The sequence below is a fragment of the Strix aluco genome, chromosome 1 (genome assembly GCF_031877795.1).
Source record: "Strix aluco isolate bStrAlu1 chromosome 1, bStrAlu1.hap1, whole genome shotgun sequence".
Classification (NCBI taxonomy): Eukaryota; Metazoa; Chordata; class Aves; order Strigiformes; family Strigidae; genus Strix; species Strix aluco.
Window position 1 is genome coordinate 107,322,728 of NC_133931.1, and position 22,528 is coordinate 107,345,255.

The following is a 22,528-nucleotide window of genomic DNA, read 5'->3' on the forward strand; positions in this document are numbered from 1 at the left end:
TCATATATATGCCATGTCCTGTTTTGCTCATTAGTGAACTTGATGTAATGCGGATGCCGTTGTCCAAATTTTGGAATCTGCAGATAGCCATCAGGTTGGCACCTGTGCAAAGGTGGGTGCAGATGAAGGTGGGAAGTGAGCTATCCTGGGTTACCATGTCAATGAGATAAAACGTGCTTGGGACTCCACGTACTCAGGTGGGAAGAAGTGAAGAACTATCCTGGGTTACTGTAAAAAAAGTCTTCTTGCACCCTTCTTCTGAAGGACTCCTTCAGATGTGTTTCACTGAAGATGTCTTCCCTCAGAAACTTCTTTACCTTCTATTGCCCTGACGGTCATCTGGAAAATGACTTCTAGTTTGGCCAAGCCAGGTGAAAGAATCTCCTGATTATCTGTGGGGAGTCATAGTGCATTGCTCTATTCTTGGTTTGCTTACATTAGAGTTGTGGTTGACATCCAGAGTTCAGTATTTTTACAGTGTAGGCTGTCAGCAGCACTCAGAGCTAGAGAATGGATTTTCATTGTGTATTAGAGATGTCCTGGTCAGGAGGAGGAGAAGCTCTGCCAAACATCACTTTGCCATCATGTAGAAAGATTATTTTCTGTAAGGAAGAACATAACTTTCTCCTTAAGAAACATTTTTACTAACATATTGAATTATGTCTTAGAGGAATATGACCTTTAGATATTGCACAGCTGAGGTCAGTCTGACAAGAATACCTGCATTGCCCACAAGATCTTTTACTTTGTTATGTCTATAAAGGGGAAATTGTTGTCTCTTGCTCCCTTCCTTCTTCTACATCTTTTAAAAACTGATACTTCAATGGTGTTTGACTTGCGCCCTTACATTGATGGAACTAAAGTTTAAGCATTTGCTCCCTTCTTTGCAGGGAAGGTAATTTTACTGGTATTTTCATTTTATTTGGAAGGATTGAAAATATTTTGAGTTATGACAACTGTCTCTCTCTATTCTGCTCCCTCTCTTGCCCCTGCCCTCCACTTGCAGGTGAGCTAGTGGTTTGTACCAATCCAATATTGGCCTCTAAGATGGCTTCTGAGTTTCAGTGGTCAGAGTATGAATCTACTTGCCTTTTTTTCTTTTCTCTTTTTTCCTTTTTTTTTCTTTTTTTCTTAGGCCATGGTGCTCAAGGGCTGAAGCCGTTCTGTGTGCCTTGGATATTACACAGATGTCACTTTTTTTTGTTGCTGGGACAAAAGCTTTTGATTATGTCTAGCTGAGAAGTCAAAGCAATAATTTGTTCTGATACAGATTATCTCATTGGAGAACTGTATAAAACCTTTTAGAAATGGTAACATCAAACTGCCAGTCTTGATTCTAGTATATTCTTCTACAGTTGAAGTGACTGAAGTATGTTTAGAGTTTTTTTTAATGTACCTAACATTATATATATGCTGATAATTCCTGTTGCACTGCTGCCTGTGGAAATGTAGCCTTTTAGCATTCGCTCTTTATTCCAGCAGATGTATTCGGATCTTTTCTTATGTAATCACCTATGACTCATCTAGGCAAGCATGTAAAGAGGAAAGTTGCTTATTTGAAGCTGCATGTAAAGATCCCTAGTCTGTATATATAATTCTCAGCTCTTCCTACTCAAGGTTCTTTTGAGCTCCTTGATCCTTTAGGATTCTGGAAACTGAGGAGAGATTGTTCACTGTGCCCTTATGACAACAGGTATGCAATAGAAAGGGGTAGGATTCTGGGGATGCTACCACAGATAAAGAATTTTGTGGCTGAAATTGCTACAAGTAGAGATGCTTGCAATATGAAAGTGTATGGAAGAAATTTTGGTAAATAATTACAAGTAAGGAATCTTTATCCTAAAAGGAGAAAGATGATAGAAAATACTAAACCAACCTCTAGTAAACAGGGCTGAGATGTATTGATTTTGTTTAGACAACTGTCCTTCTGGTGGCTTTGGTTGGAATTCTGGCTACTTTGCTCCTATTCATGAGAAGATTCATGAGAGTGGGATGTTCATTCTGTAGGGTCATCCTCATTCTCACTTTCTTCAGTGATCAGGATTTGTAAGGAGTGGTTACAGGACCACAAATGTGGATGTCAGGAGTCATCCTACTGTCATTCTATCCTACTAGTTGTATCTGAATCCAGGGAGAAAACTTTTATTTCTTGTATTTTTAAAGGAGAACAACCATGCATGTTCCTTGTGGGTGGACCCACATGAATGTAGTTATGTCTTAGAGGAGCAAAGGACAATCAAGGATTAAGAAGAACGAAATATATCTTGAAATGCTGTTTTGCTTGGTAAAAGGTTCCTGTTTTACAAGGACCTTCGCTATACTCTAGAGAAGCTGTTACTTGTAGAAGACTAGGCATCCTGCTCCAGGAGAGATATTGATAGGAGAGGCCTTCTGCTGGCCTCCTGAAGCTTTGATGATAGGCTTACCTTCACAGCTTTTGAAGAACATAACAATGAAAGAAATTTTGTTGTTAATGTAATAGTTAAGTATACTGTACAAAGTAATCCCATAGAGAATCCCTTAGGGTTTAGTATGCTAGTTTAGGGAGGAGCCACATAAGGTGCTGACAGCTTTGTCAGCAGATACCCCTTTCAGTCCCCTGCTGCCAGGTTTTACCTGTAGCCTTTAACGCTTCTCTCTGAGATGCTTCTTTCTCACATGCTTCAGTTTGTAGCAGTCAAATAAAAAAAAAAAAACAACCCTTGGTCAGAAAATGCAGGTTCGTCTTGAGTATGAATATGAGAGTATACTCCTTGTGCCAGTGTCCTACAGCCGCTCAGCCCGTAACTGTACAGTGCTCTGCAGCAGCCTTGGTGACGTAGTGATATGAGCCAGAATAACAAAGAGTATGAATATGCACTAAGTATTGAAAAGAATAGACATGCTTTAGATATGCCTTTCAAGAGTGTCAAAGCAGTCTGTAATCTGGATCATTTCCAGTTTGTGAAGATCATTAACAGTTGTGCATTATGGTGGTTAACATAAGAAGTCTGCAATCCAATTGATAGCGAACCTAGGCATGCCTGTCATTGCGGTGCCGTTGTCTTGTCACACATAGCGTTTCCTGTTTGCAATCCTTCCTGTGTTCGTAATGTGAAAATATCATAAATCTTGGTCATATTTCTTTGTTGTGAAGTACAGTTCTAAAATCACAGTTTTATTAATTCACCAGCACTGAGTTGGTTGGTTAAGAGAGACAGTAAGAGCTAATCAGTTTATATTTTTATATCTATTAAAAGAATATTTCTCTCTATCCTCCCTGCCCCCCCCTTTGTCTTCAGTAGTGTGCTCTCACTGGTATTCTTCATAGCCAGGTATGTGTTGAATTTGGGAAACATCTTAATGAATGTTGCTTTCCTTACACTGAAGTTCTTCCTTTACTGCTAACCAACACCCTCCTGGAACGCAGAAGCAAGAAAACTACTATTCAGTAAAATACCAACTTGAAGAATTATGTCCTAGTCAATAGCTAGGTATTGTCACCTTTAATTAAAAAGTAGATTATTCTGGTTTATATAACATTAATTTATTCTGGAGGTGAAGCAGTACTAAATTGGTCATCTACAAGACACGTAAAGTCTTAACATGAGAGCGCAGTGGAAAGGAAAATACAGTTAGTGATTAAGACTCTAGGTAATTATATTTTTCTTGCCAATTTCCCATACTCTTCACTTTGTCACATCTTTAGATATGGTGAAGACTGTGTGTAGTCTTGTAGAATGTCTTATAGCAGGATACATGATAATAGAAAAAGTGCAATTTTAAAATTTGTTCTTGCCTCTGTATAAAGCTGGAGCCTGGTCAAATAAAGTACCATTGCTGTATTTATCCTGATACTGTATAAAATGCATTTTTAGTAACCTGCTTTCTCACCACTTCTGAGTAAATTGAAAAACTTAGTTTAGTTGTAGCTGTGGTAAGAAATAAGCCGAGAGCAATTATTCAAGGTTTGCAAATTAGCTCTTTTATTTACTTCAAGTAATTTTTCTTTAATTTTTTTATTTACAGATGGTAATAGTGGTTGGAGATGTCCAGCTTGTCAGAATGCTTCTACGCAAGTTCCTAAAACTTACACTTGTTTTTGTGGTGGGTTTCTGCTTGCTTTTGCAAAGAAAAACAATTTGCTGCTTGTTTGCTTACATTCCTAAAATTTAACCTTGTTTAAAACTTTATTGACACTGGAAGGTAGCTGCACAGAGAAGCACACATGTTGCTTAAAACATTTAAAAAATGAAATATTAAATCATAAGTGATAAATATTTTCATATCACTATGTAAAAAATAGTGATTTTTATAGAATAATGTAGAATTGGGCTGCTATCCTACCATCTTTCCTTCTGTAGAAGGACTGAAATAACCTGCATGTGTTATGTCTGTCTTTGTGACAAGGTACACCAAAATAATACACAATTCAAGCATATAGCTATCTAAACCTTTAAATTAGTTCAGTAATTCTGTCATTTATGTTGCTCGGGGACACATACAGATTAAATAGGAAGTAAAATTCAGACTTTTCAGACCTTTATGTAGATACATGTTTAGTAAAAGGTAAATGAAGTGAGTACAACATTCATTAAGCCGTTAAATATATGACAAAAAGGGAGAAATATGTTACTTAATTGCATATGTGCAAATAAATTTTATTTGGGATTTACACTTTTGAAATTTGTGTTGCTTTTATGTAGCTTTCCCTTCCTTAAGTCAGAGTCACTGCAAAGTTTCACTTTGGTTTCTACAAAACGGAGTATTCTGGAATCGTACAGGAACTGGGAGTCAGTGAACTTGCCCTAATGAAACTAGATTTATGCTGTTGGTAACAATTTAAAATTCTCTTTGTCTAAATGTGTTAGTGAGTCAGTTAAGAACATTGCAGTGCAGGTAAGACAGAGTTTTTGCATGACAATGTGTGAAATCTTATGAGTACAGGGATAAAAATTCAGTTAGAATGAGTGTTTTGATTCCAAGTAAAAGTTACACTTCTAAGACATGTTGTCCATCTATTAAATAGGAAGGAAATTCTGCCTAGGCCTAAAGACTGTTTCATGGTTTTGGGAGATCTACAGTAGAAACCTCAAGTTGTCCACAGGGTTAATATTAACAGAGCACCACGCAGAAATATAAAACTTTGATCTTCTATAGATAATTTTAACACTAGTGATGGCGTTTGGACATCACCAGTTGCTTATGCAAAGCTATCTTCTGTTTGATGCAAAATACTAACTCTTTGTTGAGTGTAGTTAAGTGTGGTTTTGTCCACCATTCTGTGAGGAAATTCTTAGCTTATTTTTCTTCTGAATATTCTAATTTTCAGGATTTTACTAGGTATGCAACTAGTTTAGTTGAAACTCGGGTAAATAAATGGCATCTCTGATGTTTATTCATATTTTCCTAACTTTCTACTTGTAGAATATTCAAAGGAGTACTAAAAGAGTTAAAATTATATAACCGTGTCACCAAAAATATATTTTCGTGTTTTTAATTGTTGCAACTCAAATTTGTAACACTGGCTCAGTTTCTTCACTGTTAATTGCCCTCTTGCAGAGAGCCAAATTAGTTTTGCATGTGTTAACCATGGCAATTAACTTTAACCCTGATGATCTCTCATGCACTTAGAGCAATGAATTTGCTAACAGTATGTCAGATTAATTAAAACATGATTTCAGTGCTTATCTGAAATACAGAATACGTGAAGTTAATATACTGGATTTATCACTTCTTGTTCCAAGACTTCCTGCTGCATTCATCAAGATGTCAACCTTTAATGTTTAGATTTATGTAGAGTCTGCTTCTTTTTAGAGAAGTGACTTTTGTAATTTGCCCAGTCATTTAATTCTGCCCCTATTCCCCATCACCTTACCAGCTAGATTTTATTTTCTGGGAATGGTGTCTTTTTTTTCCCTTTTTTTCTTCTGTGTTGAGGCAGCAAGGGAGTTCCACCCTTTAATTTTCTTACCTACTATGCAGCCTGACCAACTAAAGGGGGCTTTTAATTTTCTTGTATTTTATCAGTTTAGTATAAAATACCAGCTACCTAAGTGCCTGCTGAGAGCATAGAAGGAAAGAATCTTTTGGAGCTTGATATTCCAGTGGCACTTACTTTTAAAGAAGTTGAGTATATATCAGCACTGAAAGCAGAGAAGAACATAAAACAAATTGTGTCATTGTGTTTTTCAAAGAAGACTACTGCCAGTATTGAAAATACAGCTTTTTCTTTTTGGTGTGATATTTTTCCCAAATTCTGTATTGTATTCAAGGCAATAAATATGTTTTTGTCTTTGACATGGTTTAGGTAAGGTACACAATCCTGAATGGAATAGAAATGAAATCCCACATAGCTGTGGGGAACTTTGTGGAAAGAAGAGACAGTGTTTGGACTGTCCACATCTTTGTAACATGTAAGTAAATATTTATCATGTGAATATTGAAATTGATCTAGAGAAAAATTCTGAAGACTGTATTTGGATATTTTTTTACTATAGGATATGCTTAAAGGTATATTTGGTTTATAGCTCAACTGAGACCTGGAAGAAACAGAGGCTATTTGTATGTCTAAAGTGAGTTCACATGAGCGAATGAACAGGACGTTAACAACAATAGCTGTGGCAACATTTCCATTGTATTATAGGAACTGAACCAGCTGCCTGACTTGGTTTCAAAAACTTTAATTGAAGTAGAGAAATAATAGTGATTAGAAGTGATTTTAAACATTTCTATTTTTTTACACTATTTCTAAGGTTTACTAAAACTTAGAACTTTACTCCAATCTTTTTATTTAATGTGTTCTGTTGCAAACCTATTTCAGCATCTTGTTGGATGAAAGAATTTTTCTTTACTCTTTAATACTACTTCCATGTGTGAAAATACTATATTTCTTTTCAGACTGTCATTTCAGTGCTATAGCTGTTTTCTTAATTCATCATCATACTAGATCCTCTTCACTGTGGTTTGCAGGGTAAAACTGAAACAGATCAGCTTTCAGACTACACCTGATGTAGCTGATATCCTGACTCAGCAGAACACTGATTCTCTTGGAGGCCCCAGTCAGAAATAAATAGACTCCTTAACTACTTTGAGAACTCCCCAACTGCAATTTGTTACCTGACAAACTTTCTTATAGTGCTTGGAAGAAACAGCTGGTTTTTTCCTGTTCTTTTCTGTCCCAGTCTACAGCAGAGGCTCAGTCTCTGGCTTTCTCTTCTGGGAAGTCCTCTGAACAGTGGTGGCAATATTGTGCCTTTTGCAAGCTGTAAATTCATAGTCCCTGGTAGTCTGATATGCATCAAGACTTGTGAAAATTTGGGACCTTTTAAAGACCTAATTTGCTACCAGATTAAGTTGTAGAAAATTTAAAAGTGTTATCATTCTGCTCATTCTACATGAGTAAAATCATGCTGAGATCATCCAATCCTGGAGGTAGGGGAACAGTAAGGATGCAGATCAAGATAATGGGTGGTTTTGGCACTCTCTGACTTGTGATAGTGATCTGGAAAGGAATGCACTTTCAGCATCAGTGTTACCCAGTTTTAGACTTTCTTCAGTGTATGTTGGACACTTCTTCCTTCTATATGGGAATCTTAAGTATTTATGAGGACATACTCTGCCTTCATCTGCTGTATCAAAAAGCAAGTAGAAACCTGGTTCCCTCCTGCTGTATCAGAAAGTGGTGGAGATAGAGATGTGGAACTTTATCATCTGACTGCATGTTTAGCAGTCTGTCTTACCAGCTCCTCCTCCCCACTGGACAACCTCAGCTGATCTAGAAGTCTGGATCATGATCTGTATCTGGGCAGTTTTTCCTCAAGAGACTACTCAAAGGTGTACTTGGTGCCATCAGGGCCAGGAGTCTGTTTCATGGTTCTTGTTGGAGTTTAGATGATCTCAGGACTCTTTTCTGCAAGCAGTTGTTTCTTTGGATTGTGGATCTGCTCTGTGCCTTTCTCCCCTGTTCCCACAGGTTCTCATGAGATAAGGTTTGAACCAGAAATGCTGTTCCGCTCACTGAGATCCTAAAAGCTTTTTTGTTTTTCCTTGTGTTCCCCTCACCCGTTCAGGAACAAATGTTTCATGTCATTGTCAAGACCTACCTCACAGTGTGATGGGACTTTTTATATCAGAATTATTTATGCAATGCCTAGCAACAGAATCTGAATTGCAGTATTGTCTGAGTTGTCTCAGACAGTGTATCTACAGTTTCAGTGTATCTACACTGCATCTATCTGATGTGATGCTACCAGGATCAAACAAACATGATCCCCTTTTCTCCTCATATGTGACATCAGAGGAACATGTTTCTCATTGCTTTGCATTAGGATGTAGGTGAAATTTGCATTAGGATGTAGGTGAAATTTGCAGAGTACAGGAGGTGTTGTAAGTTGTTGTAATAGTTGATGGCCTAAACTTCAGCCTCCCTCCTGCTGCCTGCCTTCTGTAGGCACAGTGTTAGCTATGTGCTAGGCTTGTGCGATTGATTGTCCCCTGTGGAATGAGCAGCTCAGAGGGCAATATGACTGTAATCTTTTGGTGGTGCCAGTCGTGCTATTCCAAGTGCTGCTTAGATGGTTACACAATTCTTAATGTAATATGAAGTAGCAAGTTGAAGTGGATCAAAGTGGATTAAGTTACTTGAGAATCTGTTTTCCCTTTAAAACTGAGTAAGCATCAGACTCTTGTTGCTGAGGAGAAAGAATTGGATTAAAAGTCATGGGAAAAGATTTGGATCCTTTAATACTTTGTAAAGTGATTCATTTTATTAAGGAAACATTGAAAATATAGGGATTTACACCCACTGTGTTGTCTGAGCAGGGAAATGAGACCTTCAATTAAATCAGAAGGTGGCAAATTCATAATGCATCACATGCATGCTGCTAGGCAGGGCATCTCCTTGCAAGAAAGTGATGCAAATAATAAGATTCAAAAGAGAACAGATCCTGTTACGGGTAATAAGAATGTCTAGAGCTCTCAGCATCATGTAGATGCTTTTAGAAAGGATATTAAACCTCATGCCCTGGTTGAGAGAGATAATGATGGCCAAGTTCAGGCAAGAAGTGTGTTGTATGTGTGGAGGTCTAATTGGTCATAGTTTTCTACTTCACAGTGTTAGACCATCTTTTTTGAGGCCTTTGTCTCTGAGCACTGTCTAAAATTATGTAATGAGTCATATGCATCCTACATATTTTCAGTTTGAATCAGAGCTATGTTTCCATAGGTTTTTGTGACCCTGGTGGTTATGTCTTTCAGATTGATGTCTTTTTTACACTTGTGTGCTGGTTTTGGCTGGGATAGAGTTAATTTTCTTCATAGTAGATAGTAGGGGGCTATGTTTTGGATTTGTGCTAGAAACAATGTTGATAATGCAGAGATGTGTTTGTTATTGCTGAGCAGTGTTTACACAGAGTCAAGGTCTTTTTGCTTCTCACCCCACTCCACCAGTGAGCGAGCTGAGGGTGCACAAGGAGTTGTGAGGGGACACAGCTGGGACAGCTGACCCCAGCTGACCAAAGGGATATCCCATACTGTATGGTACCATGTTCAGCATATAAAGCTGGGGGAAGCAGAAGGAAGGAGGGGACACATTTGGAGTGATGGCTTTTGTCTTCCCAAGTCACCATTACACGTGATAGGGGCCCTGCTTTCCTGGAGATGGCTGAGCACCTGCCTGCCGATGGGAAGCGGTGAATGAATTCCTTGTTTTGCTTTGCTTGTGTGCTTGCTTTTGCTTTACCTATTAAACTGTCTTTATTTCAACCTGTGATCTTTCTCAGTTTTGCTCTTCTGACTTTCTCCCCATCCCACCAGGGGGGAGTGAGTGAGCGGCTGTGTGGTGCTTAGGTGATGGCTGGGGTTAAACCACAACAACTTGTAAGGAATGTGTGAAATTGGTGTTCAAATTCAGAAAATTAGCTCATAGAGATACAGCAGTTCTTCAGCCTACTGTTGCCTGTAATCAGCTCATAGTTATGTGCTGATCTCCTTTATACCACCAGAACAAATGATTTTCTACTGAAGTGGTATTTTGGTTATTTGTTTATGTTTTGGGGGTTTGCTTTTTTTAAAATTTCCAACCTTGTATATGGATTTTTTTAATGGTTAGCTGATTCTCAACTCTGTTTCCTCAATCTGACTTATCTTTTTTTCTGATGTAGATGTCATTTTTCCATGGTGTGGAGTTTAGTTTGGATGCTTGTGTTAAGCGTGGCACTAGCTGGCCCATTTTGGTGAAAATGAGTGAGGGTAGTTTACACTGTTTGAATAATAAATCTTTAATATTTGCTCAGATTTACTGAAATGGGTTAGTAACCATTTATATAAACAGCTCTCTTGGCAGAGCTGAGGAACAGGCAAGCAGCTGTTGAAGGGGGAGTGCTTTGCAAGCCTTTTGCTTCACAAAGTGAGTTCTCTTCACATTTTTAGGTTGAATATACTGAAATTCATTTCTCTCCGTTAGGTTCTACATCAAAGAAAGATCTAGCTTAACCTTCAGGAAAATGTTCCTGATAATAAACTTCATGACAAACTTAAACTTCTTTTAAGACTCTGAAGTTCTCCTTGCCAGCTGGAACTATGCAAGGCCTTAAGAGCATTTGAAAAAGGTCTTACAAAGGCATTAAACAAAATTTTCTCTCTACTAGTTTAAACTTTAGTGTCTGGTCTTCTTTCATAGATCTTTGGTGCTGTAATCTTTTCCACAGCAGTTACTGGAAGTCCCTTTGGGCTGTCTTACAGCATCTATTTTCAGTGTCAGGCAAAAGGAAATTTAATTTTTCCTATGTCTAGATCGCAACTTTTCTTGTATGCCAGCTCTCTAGAGCAGCAGCAGTAAATTGTGAAATAAATCCTCCATGCTAATGATAGATAATGGTATTTCAGTAAAAATAAGACTCTGCATTCACTGAACTGAAGTTAATAACTGAAATCTACAAGGCTGACTTTTTGAGTGTGGTTTGTAACAGTATGAAGTCATTCGACTAAACTTTTTGCTTAGTCCCTCAAAACAGACTAGAACTCTAAGGTGTCACGCATCTTTATCATCTAAGGAGAGTTTTTCGCACTTTCTGTGTGTGTCTGTGTGCTGAATGAAATTTTAATTTCTATCTTAACTGTTGTGTGAAAGTGTGCCAAGACTGGGCTCATGGAAGTAATGTTACCATTGCTTGAATATGACAGTGTTGAGGAAGATAATATACCAGGGAGAAAACAGTGTGACAAGATTTCTGAAGATGATGTGTCTTCTCCCTTTTCCAAGTTATGACCTAAATCATAGTATCTTGAGTTTATATCTACTTTGAGTCTGATTCTTAAGTTTATAAACTGGTATCTAGCCTTTAGAATCCTACATGGGTCTGTGAGAATTGAAGTCAAGACAGTGAAATATATAGTGCTGTCCTTTTACAGGAAGTTTCCTGTTGCAGAATACATCAGTTAATTCTCATTGTCTGAAGTTCCACAATACAGTTTTAATTTAATGGTTTTGCTTTCTTTGTGTTTTCCTTTGTATCATGTTTTCCCTGCTCCATTCAGTTTTGCTCTTTTCTCTTTTCTCGTGCCTGCTCTGGTGCTTATTTAACATTTCATTATGCTGTAAAACTGACCTATCAAAGGAGGTTTGTGGTTTCTTTGGTTTGTTTTTTGGTTTGTTTTTGGTGGTGATTTTTTGTGTGGATTGGTTTATTGTGTAATGGCTTGGTTTTACTGTTAGAGCTGGCATAAGTTGGGTGATAGATTAGGCCGCCTTGTCAACTGGGAGGAGTGGTAGAGGAAGAAGGGAACCAGACCATAGTTGATGAACTGCTGACATGACTCAATTATATTGCATATGACTGTAGTAACTGGTGTGCTAATTAGTACTTGCATAGTGACTGTACTTGAGGGAATTTAGTAATTACCATATAATTGGGTAGTCTGTGTTTATGGGGTTTTTTGGTGGTTTCATTGTTTGTTTTTTTTTTCTTTTGCCTAGGGCATCTGGGCTGGTCAGTCCTGGCTGATAATAATTGTTCCATGTGAGAGTTGCTGTATTTGCAAAGGAAGGGAACTGGGACCTGGCTAAGGGAGAGTGCAGACAAGTTAGTTAAGTATAATGTCACAAACCTGGGCTTGTCTGTGCCCAGTAGAGGTCTTATATGCAGATAGGAACCATCTAGGGTTTCTTGAAGTAGGAGGTAACATCTAATAATCAAGTAAAGGACTGGCATTGATGAGACTTGCAGGAAATTGCCCTTGATGTTAAGAAAGAAAACTGAGGCAGACTTGCTGCATCTCCCATGCGTTATCTTACAGGAAGAGGAGCAATAACTCTTACTGGTGGTGTTAGAAATGCTGACTTCAAAGGTAAAGCCAACCAACTCAAAAGAAGAAATTCGTAGAGAAGTTTTTGTCTCTAATCTGTTTAAGATCGCTGAAGAAAGAAATGTATAAATGGTTTGGACATGTGATATTTGTTTTGAGTGTTATCTGTGATGAACACGGCTGAGTTGATACATGTCTGCTGGTGAAATGCAAAATATGAAATGTGTGAGTACCACTGTTACTGTTGATTGGACAGCAGCAGGAATGCTGAAGTTTTCCCTCAACATCAGTGACATTTGAGACTGATGCAACTGTAATAGTCTAATATTTTTTTCTAGTGTTAATAAAGCTTTCGTACCCTGCAGGGGGTGTAGGTGGCTTGTATAATGTTCTGATAATGCACTGCGGATTGGGTCATGGTGGATTGTTTCTCTGGGTGTATAGTAAAGCTAAAGTTAACTTTACAATTTTATTTGCTTTTTTTCACTTATGTTTAAGACTGTGCCATCCAGGACCTTGCCCTTCGTGCCCAGCCTTTGTGACAAAAACATGTGAATGTGGACAAACAAGGTGAGAATGTTTCTCTTATACAAACAAAAGTTTATATAAGAATAGTTTATTAAAGGTTTATATAATAAAATTTTTCTTTCTAATAGTTTATTAAAAGTTTACAGAACAAAATTTTGATTCTGAGCTGTAACTTTTCTGTGCTAAAATAATTTGGATAATTTTATACTTTAAAAAATGCAATTACATTTAATCTTTTAATAAAAAATAAAAATAATTAAAAGAGAGTTGTTAGTGTTAAAATCAATTTATGGTACACGTAGCCAAGTGGTCCAAGAAGTCTGAGTTGATTTGATTTTGAAATCCTATTCTAGTATTTATTTTATTTTGTAGAAGACAGAGAAATAAAGAAGCAGAAAGAAGTTCACACTTCTTCTGTCTGAACAGAATCTAATATTGAGTTACTCCATTTCAGAAATAATAATTTCAAAAATACCATGTACATTTCTGGGAAGCTGTACTGCTAGGAAGAGAGAAGTCTCTAGTATATTCCAGACTTGAAGGCTATCTTTCATGTTTGATGTATATAGTAGAAAAATGAATTGCTTGTAGATTACTGAATTTTATTTTGCATAATAAGTTCACCACCTTTTTTATTCTAGCTATTCCTTGCATTTCAAAGTTTAATAGATGCCACCAATTTTTTAATTTATTATTTTTTCCCAGGTATGAGCTACTTTTACCAAATTGCTGATTTTTGTAATACTGCATTTAATACTTAAAGCTTACTTCTAAATAGCATTTTTTCATATGTACTTTATTAGCATCCAAGTGACATGGTATGGCATCTCTGACTTAAAGATGTTTTAAAGTTGCCATTTCAAATGTACATTTACAGTCATTGTATAAGGCCAACCAAAATGGAAAAAATGGGAAATTTATTGTCCCTATTTTTTTTCTGTTAATAATTTAATTAAAACACCTAACTCTTTTCATAACCATAATATTAGGTTAAGGTTAGTGTCACCTTTTTTTTTTCCATTTTGTTGAAAGAAAATTCTGTAGACTCACTACTGTGACAAGTGTCCTACATTAGGGAGGTGAGGGAGAGGGGAAGCAGGGGGAAAAATTAGCAGCATTATTTCCTAAAAATTCTTTCATTAATAAGTTATGCTCCCTTTCAAAGTCTTTGGCATTTTACTGAAAAAGTATTTTCCTTTTTAATAAATGCTTTATAGATATTAAGGTAACTGACAGACTATGGTGTCATTTCTTTACAGTCATTCAGTTCGCTGTGGCCAATCAACAAAAATTCATTGTTCTAATGTATGTGGAAATACTTTAAACTGTGGTAAGCACAGCTGTACTCAAGTGTGCCATGCAGGAAAATGTTCACCTTGCCAGTTAACAGTACAGCAAGGTAAGTACTGAAATGCTTCATGTATATCCAGTCTATAATAATATGAAAACAAGTGTGTGAACAAAAAATAGTGCCAAGAGGCAAGTGCTTTATTTTTACTTAACAAAACCAAAATCTATTGCTAGAATATTTAAAAAATGGAAAATATGTCAACATTGCTATATATTTAAATAAAGAATATGAACGTGATTAGAAAGAATCCTGCCAAGATGATTAGGCTGTTGGCATATATGCCCTATTAAGACAGGCTGGTGGTACTGAACTTTGTTATCTTGAAGACTGAGTGGTGGCCTTTCAACAGGTAATGGGAGGTAATCAGGAAGACAGAGACAGGCTGTGCATGGGGGAGGATGAGAGACAATGGGTTGAAATGTTATAAGGAAAAACTCTTCTTGGAAATTTGGAGGTTTTCAAGACCCAACTGAATAAAACACTGAGTAACATGGTCCGATCTCATTGCTGACTCTGTTTTAATTAAGGGCTTGGACTAGCTGATCCAATGAGGGCCCTTCTGACCTGAATTGTCCTATGATCTTATTAATTTTTTACTGTAATTCTGAGACTTGATTAAACAGTACATGGAAGAAGAATACAAAGAGGTATAAGAAAGCACATTTCAACAAGCTACTCGTGGTTTCTGGTAAAATTTTCTAAACTTGGTCTTGAATGGAAATTAAATTGTCCAAGTATGTGTGCTAGTATACAAATACATTTTTGTTGGAACAGTTTATATATACAAATTTTCAAGATAATTTTCTCAACTTTTAAAGTAATAATTAACTTGTTATGTATACTGCTTTAATAAGTAAGCTTTTTGTGCATATAGTACTTCCCCTTTAATTTTTATCCCCTTATCAAAAAAACAAAACAGGAATTCCAGCTTCTGTAGGACTGAGAAACCTCTACTGCTGAATTAAAACTAAAGAACAACTTCATTATCCTTCTAAAAACTGACTGTAACAATTTTTCACGTTTTAACTTTTTATATTTGCTGGACTGCTGGAAGTGTTTTGTCACTGATGTTCTCTTGTGTTGTTTTCTGTGGAATACTGATTTCTTTCAGTGTGTTACTGTGGAAGCAACTTTAAAGAAGTATTGTGTGGGACAAAGGAAGAATTCTCTGATGGATTTGGAAATTTCTCATGTCAGAATATATGTGGCAAGTAAGGTCATTATAATTTAGGATTTTGAAAAGAAAAAAGATAATTTTATTCATACTCAGTGATCATGATACTCTTAGATAATTCTGTTTTTTCTTTGTTTTGGTTTTTATTTCTTTGGTTTTGTGTTTTTCCAGAAAATTAAATTGTGGGAGGCACAACTGTACCCAAGTATGCCATCCTCAGCCTTGCCAGCTCTGTCCACGACTTCCACAAGTAGTGTATCGCTGTCCCTGTGGTCAGACTCCTCTCAGCAAGTTACTGGAACTAGGATGTGTTGAACGTAAAATATGCACAGACCCTATCCCATCATGTGGAAAAACATGTGGCAAACCTCTTTCTTGTGGTAGCTATGGTAATTAGACCTTTCTCCATCAGAGTATCCAAATTATGTCATTGTTTTAAAAGGAAAAAAGTGAACTTTAACTGTTTCATTTCAAGAAATAAATATTTGATGAGTGGTATTGAGTTTTAACCAAACTGAGTGTAAAAGCCACTGCAGAGCCTGCAGTCTGACTGTTTATATTGATACTTAAAATCAGGAAATATATTTGTCTAGAAAGCACTAACACCAGCTAGCCTTTTAAATTTTGTTTACGTGCACCTTTCCTATATTGGTAAAGGAATAGAGCTGTAGGAATTTGCAGAGAGTAGTATGTACTGATGTCTCAGCCCACCTAGATCTTTGACTTGTGGAGACTCCTAGAGATAAATGACTGTTCAGATGCCTTCAGTAAATACTCATTTCCTGCTGCTGTAAAAGGGGCATGAAGTAAAAAGTAGTGTTGGAAAGTGGAGTAAGTTATGTGCAGAAGCAGTTTGACACTTCAGTGAGTGCATTAGGTAACTCAAGTGTATTCAGCTATGAGGTGGTGTGAAGCTCCAGTTTTACAGGCTACATCTTTAATCACGGTTTTTAGACTTTCGGGAGGAGAGAGACCAGTAGTGTCAAGATGAGGGCTTCTTACTAATGACTGATCCATTCTGTCAGTCCAAGGACAGGAAGTAGAAAAGGAATGAGTAACTTAGCTTTTACTTGAGCTTCCGTTAACCTAGTAAGTGAAATATGAAGGTGTGCACAGTAAGTCATTCTTTTGGGCTGAAAAGGAAGAAAAAATTACTTAAAATTCTTGGAACTTGGGTAAGATAGTATCACAGGATCTTTTTTTTCCATATGTTAACGTAAAAAGTATTTAAAATGTATGCATTCTTAATGTTAATTGTAGACCTGAAACTAGTCTATAGATTCAGGATTAAAAACTGAAAATAATGGCAAGATTTTATGCATATTTAACTCAAAATAGTTAATTTATTTGGACACCCAGCTGCACATAAGCTTAGTGTTTTTGACCAGTGATGCTCCTAATAAATATCAAGTTCCAGGTCATGGATTTTTTTATTAATTGTTAATCTTTGTATTTTCATTTTACTAGAGTTTGTTCATACCTGTGAAAGCCTTTGCCATGAGGGAGACTGTAGACCGTGTTCTCACACATCAAATATTTATTGTAGGTGTGGCTTCAAAAAAAAGGTGAGTGTATAAAGCTTGACCGTGGAAACAGGTCATCTTTGTTGTTTTTTAAAGCTGTGGAGAAAAAGAGCTGAAGAAGTTGAAAAGAAAGCTAATAAGTATAAGAGGTGCTGTGCTCCTTAGTTGCAAGAACTATTGTATACTAACTGATAGATGCTAACTGGATTATACTGGGAAGCGCTAACATAGGCTACTTACTGTGAAGGCAATTTTTTGAAGTATCTTTGCAGCGCTTACACAGAATTCTGTTTAAACTGGCTGGAAAGTCCTATATTAAAAAGAGTAATGTAAACGGAGAGGAAAAAAAGTAGTGTAATATAAAAAGCTAATTAAAAATTTATAGTAGTAGCTTGCAGATTTGTTGCAGAATTTTTGAGAGAATATGAAGTTTTTATTGGTCCCTGTTCTTTGTACATCTGTATAGTGACCCAGCAGATTCTCAGCAATTCTTATATAATTAATATATTTTTTAAACTATGCTACTTTCTGTATCATAGTTTTGAAATCTTTGTCTACTGTCATATGAGCCTTCTGACCTGTTATGTCATCTATAAGTAGAAATGGCTTCTGAATGTATATGTCTATAAGTACATAGAAATGATTGAGACTTTGCTTGAGGTTGAAACAGTTTTCTCCTGCAAGTTTGCTGACGGTAGTTATGGGGTAGAAGGCTTCAGATTGTTTCATTTTGAGGCCTGAAACAACGTAGTGAGGCTTTTTTAGTTTATGCAGCTTGTCAGATACCAGAAAGATGCTTCTTGGAAAAGTATGAGTGAACTGCAGTGATAACTTCAATCAGTCATGAAAAATGTGATGCTCAGAAATGACAACTCAGAATATAAAGTTGTGATGACTGAAGGTTTGAATGTAGCTGATCAACAGTGTTCTTTTCATCCATCACGTTTTATTTTCATGTTGAGGTCTTTAAGCTAAGTAAAGCTTCTTTGATCGTGAGATTTTACTTCAGTCTGTCTTTTTTAATCAAGTCACACTTGCATTTTTGGGACAGTTGGTCAAAGCACAAATTTAGGCGCTCTGTCAGTGTTCTGTGGGAGAGCTCTTTTGGTTTCCTCCATGCAAATTTCTGGTATCATAGGACAGACCTGTTTATGTCGCTTCACAGCACTATCTGCTGAATGAAGTGGGGAATACAAAACTACAATTTTTTTAATTGATATTGAATCTCTGAAGGAGAAAGTATTGTGTTAAAAGATTTGAGGATTTTTTCCAGCTTTTGTTTCACTTCTGTGTACAGAAGTGTTACACCCATGAAAAGTGAGAGTGCTGCTTCTTTCTGTATCATGTGACTAAGTGTTTTCTAGATAAGTAAGTTTTAACCTAATGGCTCCCTGTTTGTTTCCTAGGAAGTCCCATGTGCTCTCCTCAGAAATAAAGGTACAATGTTATGTTACATATATAATGTGAAATTGTTTTAAAAATTATACACAACTCATATTAATTTGGGGTTTGAGTGACGAAGCTGGCAAACATATGATCAGTATTGCTTCTTTTATCTGTACTTCTATGCCAAGTTGGTAATTTCTTGAGATGCTGCTACTTTTGGGAAGATGTTTGAAATAAACCTCTTTAATTTCTATTCATCTTTTACATAAGGAAATACTTCTCCAGCATTTCATCTTGAAGATTCCAGACAAGCAGTCTATTTCAATTTGAACAGTTTCTCATGTCACTTGCCATATTCAATAGGTTGCCCCCACCCCACCCCGGCATCCTGCATATCTTTAGGTCAACTCACACAGCTCACATGTGAAGTCATGCTTCTGCTCTGCTCTTGTCTGAGTTCCTGGGGAGGAAATACAAGCCTTAATTCTGCTTTTTCTGGTCTTTGCATCTGAGCTTGGCAGAGAGTTCCCATTTGACACTTCTTGGTATTCTGGATGTAGTATCTCAAAATTCATCTCAGTGAAATGTTTACTTGATGGACCCCTGTCATACTGAGTTACTTATTTTCAAGATGCATAAGGAAGTAATAGGCATATTTCCTAATTTGAGCTTTTTTCTATGAAGACTTTGCTCTTCAGAATCAAAGTGATTGCTTTTGTGACCTGTGTGTGGTGTTAAGGATGTTCTTTGTTAGCACTAGTTTTATGAGCATATTAGCAGTAGTTATATTTAGCTGACTTCTACTGCCTTACCTATTTGAGCAGTCTTAAATTGGATGTTTGTGGTACTCCAGTGTATCAGGATATCCTGCTTTCTGTGTTCTATTGTACAGTGTCTATGGTGTAAAGACTAATGTGAAATAAACTAGTTACATGTATCCTTTTGAACAAGAGTTATTTAAAGGAAGCCAAGTGTTCATATGGGCAATTAAGGTGGGAGAGCAACTAATTTAAGTTTGCTTACTAGAGACTTATTTTATATTAGTCTTTTCTAGACCATGCTCTGCAACAGCTTTAGCATAATATTGTGATCACAGTGTTTGTTCTCAGCATAAGCAAAGACATAAGTTAAGACTGGTTTTGGGTTTTTTTTGTTTTTCATAGCTGCTATTACATTCATGTGTGACAAGCGATGCAACAAGAAAAGATCATGTGGACGACACAAGTGTAATGAAGTTTGCTGTGTGGTAAGTTTACGTGTTGTTTTATAAAATTGTCCGTTGTGATGTGTGTTTGGTTTTGATTATGATGTTAAAAGATTTTTTTTGTTTTTCTATCTTTACATTTTTGGAGCACCTCTTCTCTGAAGACAGGCAGAGAGAGTTGGGGTTGTTCAGCCTGGTGGAGAGAAGGCTCTGGGAGGCCTTATTGCTGCAGCCTTTCAGTACCTAAAGGGGGCCTACAAGAAAGCTGGAGAGGGACTTTTTACAAGGGCGCGTAGTGATAGGACACTATGAGGGTAGTGAGGCACTGGAACAGGTTGCCCAGAGAGGTTGTGGCTGACCCCTCCCTGGCAGTGTTCAAGGCCAGGTTGGACGGGGCTTTGAGCAACCTGGTCTAGTGGAAGGTGTCCCTGCCCATGGCAGGGGGGTTGGAACTAGATGATCTTTAAGGTCCCTTCCAACCCAAACCATTCTGTGATTCTATGTCTCTATTTGCAGTATTGGTCGTGTTCAAAAAGTTTATGTGTGTGCATTTATTTTGCAGCATTTGTTCTATGGGTATCACTGTAAATGTAAAACCTAAGTGCAACTTAAGTGTAAAGCCTAAATGCAACTAGATCGGTGTAAAGGTGCTTTTCTTCAATGCAGTGATTCCAGGGAGAATAGGGAGGGGAAGGATATTACTTAATACAAGAAGCATAAGATATGATGTATTGATGTCTGCAACAGAGGTCTTAACAGAATCTGCTTTAAAAATTGTGTATCCATACAGTGATGGAAAAATTGTATAGATCAGGCCTAAGCTATTTTTTGCACTATACGGTTGTGTCAATTTAGTACATTATGACCTCACAGAGAAAAATAAGCCAATAGTGTTTATGGTTTATTCTGCTTTTCTTTTTTGCCTTCCCCTAGGACACAGAACATAAGTGTTCTTTGGTTTGTGGTCGTAAACTCAACTGTGGGCTTCATAGGTGTGAAGAACCCTGTCATCGGGGCACTTGTCAAACATGCTGGCAAACAAGTGAGTTATGTGCAAGAGTACGTTATTTCTTGTAGAAATTTATTCACTTAACTGGTCAGAGTTGGACAGAGAATGAGATCTGAATTGACCAGAACCTGAAGAATATGCAGTTCATTTTGATTGTATTTTTTTCATGAAAGAGAAAGTTATTTAATTTTAGATGAGTTTAGTAAGTGGTGGATTTTAAATTAAAATCGAATTACAGTGAAATATATTCAATGATGTATGTTGATCCAGCAATCACTTAAAAAATTTGAGGAATCATGCAAGGAAAAAAAGCAGTTTAGAAAGGTAATTTCTAAGTTAACAGAACTCTTGTTTAACAATGTAATAGCTGTTAAAGATGTTGAAGTATGTAGCAGAATTTGTTCAGCTGCTTAGAATTCACTTTCCCAACTTGGCACACTAGTGATTTTTCTCTGGACAGAACCATCTGAAGAAAAAGGAGATGTCAGTCATGTGTGTCTTAGGCTATCTGGTCATGTTCTGGATTGTGAAAATTAGTACTGAATTGCTAGAAGTAGATTGACAGCCAGCAGGTATTAATTTGCTTAGGATTGCTGAACTATCTAAAGATTTAAGCTGATGCAATAGCTTTAGACAGGTATGTACTCTATTAAAAGCTGTGCCAGCTGAGTATACTAGTTTTCTACTAGTGCTTTTTACCACTTGATGTAAGGGACCATATGTTGGTACCATTATAATATGTAGATAATACTAAATTTTCCGCTTTTGGCCTGAAGCAGACAGAAGAATGCTGCTATGTTTCCTTCTGCTAGCAGAACCTTTAGTTGATCTGGAACTTCTTTGTATGTGATAGCATTTTGATGGTTTTTTTTTTTTCAGTCTCATATTTTAGTATAGGTTTCCCCTTTCTTTATCGATGTAGCTTATCACAGAAATTATAAGTTATTTATTAAATGCAATTTTTGAAAGTTGGGCAGAAAAAGTGCTTAATGGATTTTCCAGTTTGTATCCATCCTTCCACTCAGTATTTTCTTAAGAAGTTTGAACATTTTCTTTAAATCCATCATCATTAATTCTTGCAGCTGTGAATTCTAGGTTTATTTTTGCATCTGCTGTAATCTACAGTAAAACTGTGAGGGGACGGTGTTTCTAGAATGGAATATAAATACTCACCTGTAGTTCCCCTTTGGCTTTCATCAAATACTGTCTTTTGTCTAGTAGTTCTACAGTTACTCCTGGAGAAAAGTGAGTCTCCTCTCTCAGAAACAGAGTACTGCTTTGGAACTGCTCACTGGAGTGTTGGAAAGAGGACAGTGAGATGTTGAAAGTGTGAACCAGACCTCATGACATCAGTGAAAAGGAGACAGACAGGTGTTGTATGTTGTAAGGATACTGTTTACAGCTGGAAGTGTCTTAGCTGCAGTAGTACATGTGTCTCTCCTATATCATATGCCCATGGACATAGTGAAAGAACTCTATTTTTATGGAAACATCCTGGAAAAGTGAAGGTACTAGAACCTTTAAAGCTCACTGTGGTTGAAATAGCGTTGTAGTCTGTCATAATAGCCTATGAATATGATGTGCATGCCGACTGTACTTCTCTTTAAAAAAATAAATGTTTCTGTGTCCAAACATTTCTCTTGACAAAGCAAAATAGTAATCTGAATGTCTCGGAGGTCCTGTTAGTAACTTATGGTGTAGCTGAGTCAAAATGCACAGATTTTTCTGAGCAGTTGTTTTTCTTCACTGGATTTCATGGGCTTGATCTCCAGTATCATTAAACTTCTCCACATTGCTGCAGTATTTCACTCTCAGACCCAAGATTCTGATGCCTGGAGAGACCTAAGGATTGCCTCCCCGGTAAATTGTTCCACTGTTGGATGTGATGCAATTGAAAGGCCAAGCTTCACTGCTAAAATTTTGCAGAGAGGCCCTTTTCTGAGCACAGGAAAAGCAGCTCAAGGAACCAGATACTTACGATCATTTGGCTTAAACCTTTGTGTCCCTGAAGTCTGCCGTTCTGTATCTGTCCAGAGGTAAATTATCTAAGCAGTATCTTCAAAGATTT

The 22,528-nt window shown here is 36.9% G+C and overlaps 1 protein-coding gene across 5 annotated transcripts in view; it reads left to right on the plus strand.

Moving 5' to 3' along the window:
- NFX1 (nuclear transcription factor, X-box binding 1) overlaps positions 1–22,528 on the plus strand; it is a 71,626-nt gene that overhangs the window by 13,946 nt on the left and 35,152 nt on the right. For all 5 annotated transcript variants that reach the window (XR_012623943.1, XR_012623942.1, XR_012623944.1 and 2 more), the window contains exons 4-13: positions 4,009–4,086; positions 6,290–6,395; positions 12,784–12,855; positions 14,073–14,212; positions 15,276–15,375; positions 15,510–15,727; positions 16,806–16,903; positions 18,268–18,298; positions 19,411–19,493; positions 20,385–20,493. Coding sequence is in view for 2 of the 5 variants with exons in the window: in XM_074830499.1 (XP_074686600.1) it covers positions 4,009–4,086; positions 6,290–6,395; positions 12,784–12,855; positions 14,073–14,212; positions 15,276–15,375; positions 15,510–15,727; positions 16,806–16,903; positions 18,268–18,298; positions 19,411–19,493; positions 20,385–20,493 (1,035 nt within the window). In the remaining 3 variants the exon portion in view is untranslated. The remainder of the gene's footprint in view (positions 1–4,008; positions 4,087–6,289; positions 6,396–12,783; positions 12,856–14,072; positions 14,213–15,275; positions 15,376–15,509; positions 15,728–16,805; positions 16,904–18,267; positions 18,299–19,410; positions 19,494–20,384; positions 20,494–22,528) is intronic.